The sequence below is a fragment of the Gracilinanus agilis genome, chromosome 6 (assembly GCF_016433145.1).
Source record: "Gracilinanus agilis isolate LMUSP501 chromosome 6, AgileGrace, whole genome shotgun sequence".
In the NCBI taxonomy this organism is placed as follows: Eukaryota; Metazoa; Chordata; class Mammalia; order Didelphimorphia; family Didelphidae; genus Gracilinanus; species Gracilinanus agilis.
Genome location: NC_058135.1, coordinates 11,892,999 through 11,902,889, shown reverse-complemented (window position 1 = coordinate 11,902,889; position 9,891 = coordinate 11,892,999). Strand labels below are relative to the sequence as shown.

General features: G+C 44.9%; 1 protein-coding gene across 1 annotated transcript; it reads left to right on the top strand.

Annotated features, from left to right (window-relative positions):
* The first annotated feature begins 240 nt into the window (after nucleotides 1–240).
* On the top strand, nucleotides 241–1,160 carry CLDN23 (claudin 23). The gene has a single exon (XM_044682101.1). It carries the CDS (start codon nucleotides 241–243, stop codon nucleotides 1,078–1,080), a length of 840 nt encoding a protein of 279 aa, XP_044538036.1. The 3' UTR covers nucleotides 1,081–1,160.
* Nucleotides 1,161–9,891: the final 8,731 nt, after the last annotated feature.

The following is a 9,891-nucleotide window of genomic DNA, read 5'->3' as shown; positions in this document are numbered from 1 at the left end:
GCAGGTGCGGAGCAGAGCAGCCCAGAGCCTGACAGCCCAGACTTGGGCGCTCTGATCACCCGGGGCGCGCCGGCCGCTTCCGCGGAGCAGCCCTCTGCTAGGAGAGAGCGGAGTGAGGAGTTGAGAAGGAACGAGCCAGAGCCCCCCCACAAAGGGAAATCTGTATTCCCGGTGCCTGAGAGCTGACTTCCTCCCTTGGGCGGGCTGCCCGGCGGCTCGCTCAGCCAGCGAGCCGCCGAGATGATGACGCCCGCGGCCATGACCGTGGGCTTGGTGCTGGCCCCCTGCGGCTTGCTCTTGTGTCTGGTCAGCACGTTGACCCCCGGCTGGCGGCAGGCGACAGGTTTCCTGGATAGGCCAGTGAACTTTTTGCTGACCCAGGGGCTGTGGGACATTTGTTCGGAGCAGAGCAGCCAAGACAGCCAGTGCGGGCTGCCTGACGAGCTGGGCTACTACGAGGCTGAACCCGTGCGCGCAGCCCGAGCACTGACAGTCACCGGGCTGGCCACCACGGCCGTGGGGCTGCTGCTGGCCACGCTGGGGGTGCGCTGCTGGCGCACAAAGCCTTGCGCCTGGCTAGCAGGGGTCTCGGGCCTGGTCCTCTTCGCCGCGGGCCTCCTGGAACTCATCCCCGTGTCTTGGTACACCCATGTCCTGCAGAATCGCACTGTGCTGCCCGCACAGCCCAGCCCGGTCCAGCTGCGGGTTGGCTATAGCGTGGTGCTTGGCTTCCTGGGCAGTTGCCTGCTGCTGATTGGGGGCTTCTCCCTGGCGCTCAGCTTAGCCCAGGTGTGTGTAGAGCGCTGCTGCGCGGAGCGCCCTAAGGCGTACCCCAATCCTCGGCGCAGCAGTCTTAACGAGGTGCGAATTCAATGGCCCGAAGCTCCCTCCATTTCAGGGATCTTATCCCAGCAAAGCCAGAGCCGGCTTCAGCCCCGGAGCGGCCCCAAGCCCCGGGTGGGCTTCAGGATGCCTCGGCCAGCAGCCTACACAAACCCAGAGGATGTACTGAAGGGGGAGCAAAGCAGCAGCCGGCACCTGAGCTCCAGCACCACGTTGCCCTGTGACTCAGACTTGTAGCCTCCCTCGGCTTGGATACCTGGTCCTGGCTCTGCTCCATCAGTGCCTTCTCCCCACTTTGGGAGAAGGTCTCAGACTGCGCCCGGTTCTGCCTAGTTACCCCGCTGGCTCCCTCTGCTTTGGAAAGGCGTTCCATTTGCGGGGCTGGCTGCCTAAGCTTGTCGACAAATGTTAAGGCTGGAAGGGACCTTAGAAGGAAGTTAATCCACATCCTAGAAGCAAGTAGCTGGAAGGATGGAAGGATGCTGTACCGGGAGTCAGGAAAACCCAAGTCGAAATCGGGCCACTGACACTTCCTACCTGTGTGACTCTGGTCAAGTCACTCAACTTCTGTAGTGGGGATAAAAATCGCACCTACCTCCCAAGGTTGTTGTAAGGATCAAAGAAGAGAGTATTTAAGGCACTTTCCAAAAGCATGCAAGCTAGCTGTGATGAGCATGACTTCTTCATTTTAACAGCTAAGAGGCAGATCAGAGCTAGAAGCTAGGTCTCTAAGTGATCTGCCTATAGAAGGCCAGTGGCTCTCAAGGGTTCGCTTACATTTTTAAAAGCATCAATGGCTCAGGGACTATTTATTAAAATACCTTGAGATCACTCTTTGAGGTCCAATTGTGGTAATTTGTTCCTTCACCTTACTTGGCATCCACCTGTCCTGTTGTTCTACAGCTCAAAGCTGATAGAACCAAAGAGGGCTAGAGTTCATCCCCTGGAAACCAAATGGGGGAAAGGAGGCCCAGAAGGCAACAGGGATTCTCAGTCATTCATAGCTGGTGAGAGAATCATAGAAATCAGATCTGAAAGTGGGTCTCCTGACACCCAGACTGGTGGTTTTGTTTAGGCTTAAAATAATATGCAAGAGAAGCACCTTAGACAGCTGTGTGACTCTGAGCAAGGTGTATAACCACTCTGTGCCTTCTCTACTGCAAAATAAAAGAACTGGACTCAATAGCATCTAAGATCTCTGGCAAGCTCTAAATCTGTGACTTCATGATCAAAGGCGGCCAAGAAGGGGGGAGTAAGGTGGTTCATTGATTAGAGAGCCAGACTTGGTGGCAGGAGGTCCTGGGTTCTAAGCTGACCTTAGAATATTTCTTAGATTTGTAACCCTGAGGGAGTCACTTAACCCCCACTGCCTAGCCCTCATTTCTCCTCTGTCTTGGAACTAATACTATTAAGACTAAGACAGAAGGTATAGGTTGTTTTGTTTTTTTAAGTTAGCTGGGAGTACTGACAAACTTGTGATCCGTGGACAATGACACAGATTGGCTTAACTAATAGCCACACCTCTCTGCAGCCTTGTTTAACTTGGACTTCTCTTTCCATCATCTGCTGGGAGCACAGCCATGGGGACCTTATAGCAATTTGTCTTATGGAAGGCAGGTCATGACAGCTACTGAGGAGAGAGGGGGGCCGATTTTTTAATACATGGTTACATGGTTTTCCTTGTAGAACTTTGGCATTCAATCCCCTGGAAATTACAAAATGCAGATAAACCTGTCATTTGCATCTCAACATCATATAAACCAAATCTGTTCCATCTAAAGTATGCCAGCCTGAACTTTGTTCTTATCTGGTGTATCAGTATATGCTTGCCAACATTAGTATTTCCTTCCTTCCAGCCACTTCTGTGTCTTGTATTTTTCATTCAGGTCTTTTTCTGTCTCCACACAAAGAGGGCTTGGGAAGGGGCTCACTCGTCCCATCATTCTAAAGTTGCTGCTTCGGTACCTTCCAGGTTTTATGTGAAATTTTGTTCAAAACAAAGCCAGCCATTTGGGGGAAAATTGGAACAAGCATGTTTCTAAATAGGGAGTAAGGTACAAAAAGAATTCTGGCCGAGAGTCTCCCATGGTGCCTTTAGTCCTAGGTAGGCAGGGGGAGCTACCTAGATGTACAGGGAGAGAGTCCATCCAGCATATGAGAGATATCTAGCCCAAAGCCCCTTCATCCTAAACACAGCTAATAAGTCTTACTCCCTGGGATAGTCAGACAACAGAGACTAAATCACTGTCTCTTACAGACAAATGCTTAGAAATGAAAGAGGTTGGCTACTTATCAGGCTATCTAGTTTTTCCCCTGAAAATGAGAACGCAGAACCAGAAGGGTTAAGCCAAGTTGAAGATAAAGCCACTGAGGGTCAAGAAGCCAGCCTCTTCCCAGAAGATTTTTCTCTAGGTTTTTCTCCCGTCCTTTGTTACCCTGCTGCCCTGGATCTTGGTCAGATTAGACTCAACTGTACTAAAAGGACAGAATTCCTTGTAGTTTTCTTCTGTCCTAAACACATCCTGACAGACACATCAGCAGAGTTAGTCCAAGGAAGGGTCTGCTGGGAAGGAATAGTTTAGCAGAGGGATTTAGGGCAAAGCACATTCTCCAAACCAGTCTGGGTAGACTACAGTCTCTCAACCAGTACTTCCATAACAACCACCTCTTTTCATATTCTCACTAGTGGAGACCATCAAGTAGCATAGAATCTGTAGAATTAGAAGACGGATGCCATTTAGACCAACTCAACCTGAAAAAAAGGCCCCCTTTATATCACATGGGAAAAATAGTTATCATCTAGCCTTGCTTGAAGATTTGGAGGGAGGAAAAAATCAAGTTATTTTCTCTCTTGTAATTAGGGTCAGTGACCTCTTTATAGGCCTTTTTTTTTTTTTTTAAACCCTTACCTTCCATCTTAGAACCAATACTGTGTATTGGTTCTAAGGCAGAAGAGTGGTAAGGGCTAGGCAATGGGTATTAAGTGACTTGCCCAGGGTCACACAGCTAGGAAGTGTCTGAGGCCAGATTTGAACCTAGGACCTTCTGTCTCTAAGCCTGGCTCTCAATCCACTGAGCCCCCTTGCTGCCCCCTAATAGACCTACTTTTAATCAGTAAGTATTGTCCCCCTGGGGAAGTGCTTCTCCATCTTATCCTTACTGAAAAGCATCCTTCTAGCGTTGGGGGCCCTATACTCTTATGTAGGATATCTAGTTTTCCTGCTCTATCATTCTCTAGAATAGTTTGATGTTCTGAATCTACCTCAATCTCTCTCTTGATCTCTAGTCCTACATTATTAATCACCTATTGGGCATTTCCAAATGAATGTCCCAGAGGCATCTCAAACTCAACACAACTCATCCTTTCCCCTAAATCCAACTTCTTCCTAGCTTCCCAAACTTCCAGGTACCCAGGATGACAACCTTTGTACCATTTTCATTTTTTCCCCTCATCTCTACACCTGGCCCTACTTCATCCCCCGCCAAGAATTTGTCAAGCCTCTATTCTACTTCCATAACTTTATTCAGTCCTATGACCCCTTCCTTTTACCTATCCATCTACCACTCTAGTTCAAGACTTCATCACCTCTCACCTGCACTATTGAAGAAGCCTTTTAAAATTACTGATAACTTTTGCATATTTCTATCTGAATAAATCTCTCCTTTTTCCTGACCCAAGAAGAGAAATCCTTATAAGAAACACTGAGAAGAGAAGCACATAAGCAAAAATAACTGGAATCTCACCCAAGTTTGATATTATATATAATGTTCCTTTGCCCAAGTTATAGACTGCCATAAAAAAAAAGGAGGTACATGTTTTCACTTCATTCCCAGGGTGAATCTGGGTCATGAAAATTACACATTACATTTTCCATTGTATGCACAATGCTATAGTCATTGCCTACATTTCCTCTTCTGATTGTGCTTCCTTCAATCTGTATCAATTCCTATAATTCTTGCTATGTTTTCCTGAATTCCTGATATTTATTTTTTCTTATGGTATAGTTAAAACGGTTATTTTGTCTCCCAATTCCTCACTACCCCATACCACCACCCAAATGCTACAATGAATATTTTGGTATTTACAGCAACATTCTTTTTCTTTGACCTCTTTCAGTTATACGCCTTGCAGTGGGTTCTCTGAGTGCAAGTATAGGAGCATTTTACTCATATTTTTAAAGGCATGATTCCTTTTGCTACCAAAGAATATTTGGACCAATTTATAGCTCTATCAAGTGTCTTCCTGAAGTGTCTCTAATGTTGACTATTATCATTATCAGGTTCCTGGACCTGAAGTGAAATCTCAGAATTATTTTGACTTGCATATCTCTCATTATCAGTGATTTATAGAAATCTTCCATATGTCAGTCATACGTCTTCTTTTGCAATCTGTGCATCTTCTATGACCACTTATCCTTTGGGGAATGACTCTTGCTCACATACACATATTTGAGTTTGTTCCCTAGACAACTGAGCCTTATCAGTGCTATCAGATGCAAAAATTTTCCTCCCAATTCACATTTTCCTTAAACCAAGGTGCTTTGATTTTGTTCAGGCAAAGGATCTCCAATTTCACTGCAGCAAACTTCTAAGTGGACTCTGCCTCAAATTTCTCCCTTCATCATCTATCCTCCACACAGCTAATAGAACACTGTTCCTATACCACAAATCTGATCCATTGCTCAAAAGTCTCCAGTGACATTCTTTAGATAAAATGTAAATTCTATTGTTTAACATTATTCATGCTTTACAATCTGGAGTCCAGACTACCTTTCCAGACTGTTTATACACCTTTACACACTGAACAGATCAGCCAAACCAGTTTACTTACAATTCTTCATGAATGCCATTCCATCTCTTATCTCGATACCTTTGCCCAGGCTGTCCCTCATACCTGATATTTACTGTGGCTTCACCTCTGCCTCACAAATAATCTAGCTTCCTTCAAAGCTTATCTCCAGTGCCACTTTCTACATGAGGCCTTTCCTGATCCTCCCAGCATCTAGCAAGGCTCCAAAATGACCTTTTAGTTACTTGGTATGTACTTCACATTTACTTATGTAGCTAAGACACCACCACTCCTACTCCCATTTCTGCTTCTCACCCCTGCCCAAGAGATTCTGAACTCATATTTTCACCAGGACTTGATCTTGAGTGTCCTGACCCACAGAGGAATCAAATCTCTGTCTCTGTTTCAACCAAGAAGAACATAAAACAAAGTTTAGATATGACTCATGTAAAAGGAATTCCCCTATGTAACAAGGTCCCCTCCCACAAAGGTATTCAATGTAAAGTACGGACATCAAGATTTGAGACAGCTTATTTCCTATGTTCCAGTAAACAAAAAAGAAATATTCAGTGGCATTCATGAACATTTGGAGAACCCTAAAACATTCAAATAACCTATTACGGGAATATGCTTCAGCCAGAAGGTTGAAGAAGGGGGGAAAAAAAGGCAAAGAAGGTACATTTTCCACCTTGCACATTTATAAGTCAATAGACACAGCAATTATTATGAAGGGCTGGTAAAGTCCAGATGTCCTGGTTTCTTTTTAGAAAGCCAAGTTCCATCATTTTGCAAAAAGATATGAAGAAGGGATCTTTTCTAAGAAGCATTCCATCAGAAATCATCTCTCTGGACCTCAGGAGATCTCAAACTCAGGATTATCAGTGGCAAAACCCCCAAAGCTTGAAACATCCATTTTTTCATTATCGGTGATTACTCATCACACATCTATGCCCAGAAAAGGAAATGAAAAGGCAAGAGAGCCAGAAATTGGGTGATCTAGGAATTCTCATCCCAGGATTGTCTTAGTCAATTATGGCTAGAAGTTGCTGCTGCCACAAAAAAGGGGGAGGAAGTTTTTCACACATGAGAGAGAGGCTATGAAAAGGCCAAAGTATCCAAAAGCAAAACTCAACCAAAGGGCATGGGGTCAGATGCAGATTCTCCTAAAACAGTTCAACCCAGGCATTTGGGGACCAGAGTAATTCTCTCATTTTAGCAAAGGGCTCTATTGAAGATGCTCCTTTCTAACAAAGCTCTAGACCTTCCCATCCAATTGAGATTTTTAGGGGTGTTTCAAGTTGAGTTGTCATTTAGATGACTTGGACCTATTATTTCTTCTCCATTAAAATATAAGCTTTTGGGGGACAGCTAGATGGCTCACTAAATAGAGAACCAGGCCCAGAGATGAGAGGTTCTGGGTTCAGATCTGAGATATTTCCTAGTTGTGTTACCCTGGGCAAATCACTTAACTCCAATTGCCACCTTGGATCTCCAAATCTCACACAGGATGGAAGTGTATAGTTGCTGCTCATGGCCCAGTTGGACTATTGTTGGGTATGGAGCTTTGACTTGCTCTGTGACACATCTGGATGGGTTTGCCCCTCCCTTGGCAACCTGGTGCCTTTTTCTCATCTCTGAGAGGGAGGGGCTCAATATTTTTTTTAAATGCTTACCTTCCGTCTTGGAGTTAATACTGTGTATTGGCTCCAAGGCAGAAGAGTGGTAAGGGTAGGCAATGGGGGTCAAGTGACTTGTCCAGGGTCACACAGCAGGAAGTGTCTGAGGCCAGACTTGAACCTAGGACCTCCCATCTCTAGGTCTGGCTCTCAATTCACTGAACTACCCAGCTGCCCCACCCCCGCCCCCACCCCCGCTCAATTTCCATGATGAGAAATTAGTATGGACATCTGACTGTTTTAATCTGCCCAGGCTCAGAACTCCAAGTCACAAAAGGTCCCCTAGCCTTATCCTTCCCTATGGCAGGGATTATAAACAGACCTGTAACACCTTGTCTAGCTTGAGCATCTCTTATTTTCTAGGCCTTGTGCTAGGGACTGGGGAGCCAAAACTATGCTTTTAAAGACCTTATATTCTAGTAGGAGTAAACCTGAATAGATAATTATATACAAGGTAATTCAGTGGGGAGGAGGCAGTGTGGCACTAACCACTAGAAAGAATCTGGATAAGTTTTCTGTACATAGAGGCCCTCCACCTTAACTTTGAAGGAAACTGGGAATTCTAAAGTTAACTTGGAGTCAGGGAGATTCCTCTTCTTAAGTTCAAATCTGGCCTCAGATATTTATTAGCTCTGTGACCCTGGACAAGTCACCTTAGCCCTGTTTGTCTCAGTTCCTTATCCGTAAAATGAACTGGAGATGGAAATGGCAAGCCACTCCAATGTCTTTGCCAAGAAAACCCCAAATGGGGTCAGGAAGAGTCAGACATAACTGAAAATTGACTGAACCACAATAGGAATGGGAAGAGGCAGAAGTGAGAAGAGAATATAGTCCAAGTGTGAAGGAAAACTTGGGCGAAAACCTGGGCAAAAGCCAGGAGAGAGATCTTCTGCCCTAAAGGAGGGCAAGCTCCAGGCTGGCAGATTGCAATGGGCTTCAAACACCAGAAAAGTGGGTATTTCCAGATCATGTTGAGCCATTGAAAAGGGCTTCTCAAGTTTGGTTTGGGTTTTGTATATATTCTGCTTTCTTCCTGCCTCCTACCCATCCCCACCACCTCCATCAGAGCTCCCTAAGTTCAGAGACTGCTTTTATTTTCCTCTTTATACCTGGCCTCACCCCACCCCTACTTAAGGATTTGACCCATTTTTGTAGAAGCTTAGTAAATGCTTAACGAATTAATTGCTTTACTGTGGTACTTGGGCAACCTCTCCTCTGTAAAAGCAAAATATTAGACAGCTCTCTCAAGCCTCTGACCCTTGACTGTATTCCCATTCATGGATTTTTGTAGCATTCATTTACATGGTAAAGATGTGAGGGGACCAGAAGTCTATAGGGGAATAACCCCCCAAGGTATGAGGTGGCCAGCCCAAGATAGGAACTTACACTTCCAAACACCAAAAGAGAACTCAACATGGAGGGAAGGCAAATAGCATTTCTCTCATTAATCAACTCCCACCAGAGAGAGTGCAATTCAGTCATTTCCAAAGAAATATCATCATGCCCTTTCAGTGAATTAGAACTGGGGCTGAGAATGAATCAGAATAGCAACCAATCAGCATTAAAGAGAGGAGAGACCACACCATACAGAAGAGAGTCTAAAATCCCTGCTTTAGTCCAGATGTCTAGCTCATTTTCTGTGTGCATGTATGGCACAGACACGGTGTCCCCCAAAATCTTTATGTAGTTGCAAACTTTAACGGCTCAAACTTTACATTTAAATGTGTGTGCACACTCACACACCCCCTTCATTTCAGAAAATTTCAACCAGCAGGGGCACTGCTTAGACAATTTATTAACAATGTCCCAAACAATATAACTTATTAACACTGTAACAAACAACGGTGCTGCCAATTTTATATCACATTGATTCTGAGATGGAAGGCAGCCTCTGATCACTGCAAGGGACTTCTTGGGTCTGAAAGCATATGGAGTTCATCCCTCCCAGGATATCAATTAAAAGCTTAGCAAAATAAAGGTTAAACCTACTTTGCTAAGGAGCCAGGCTCTTGGACCTTTTCTTTGGCCCTTACTTCAGTTATCACAGACTCTATCACATTAAAGATAAAGTAACATTGGCCAGTGCCATTGGGAGAAGCTATTGAAACTGGCATTACAACCAACAGTACACATTTAATAAGGGACTTCACCTGTATCCCTTGAATTTCGTTTCAGTAGATTTATAAATCTCTGCTGGATATCAAAGAATTGTGGGGGCATGGAGGGAGGAACCAATTTATGCTTTTAAAGAAGATAGCAAACATTTGGCTGGAGGGGACGACTGGTCTCAAGCCAATTACATCCATTTCTATCTAATTCTAGGAAGGATGTAGACCACAGAATGTTTACAACTCCATGGATTCTGCCCAGCAGAACATCTTTCTTCCTTTACCCAATGCCACCTCAACAACCCCACACACTTGCTCATTAACTTTGACACAAGCTTCACTCCTCAAGAGGTTTTTTTTTCCCCTCTTGGTCATTCACTGATTTAATAACTCATCTGTTTTCTAGCCCAAGGCATTCATTGCGTGATGCTCTGGAATCAAGAGGCAGCAATTACTTTCTCAATAGGCTCTGGTC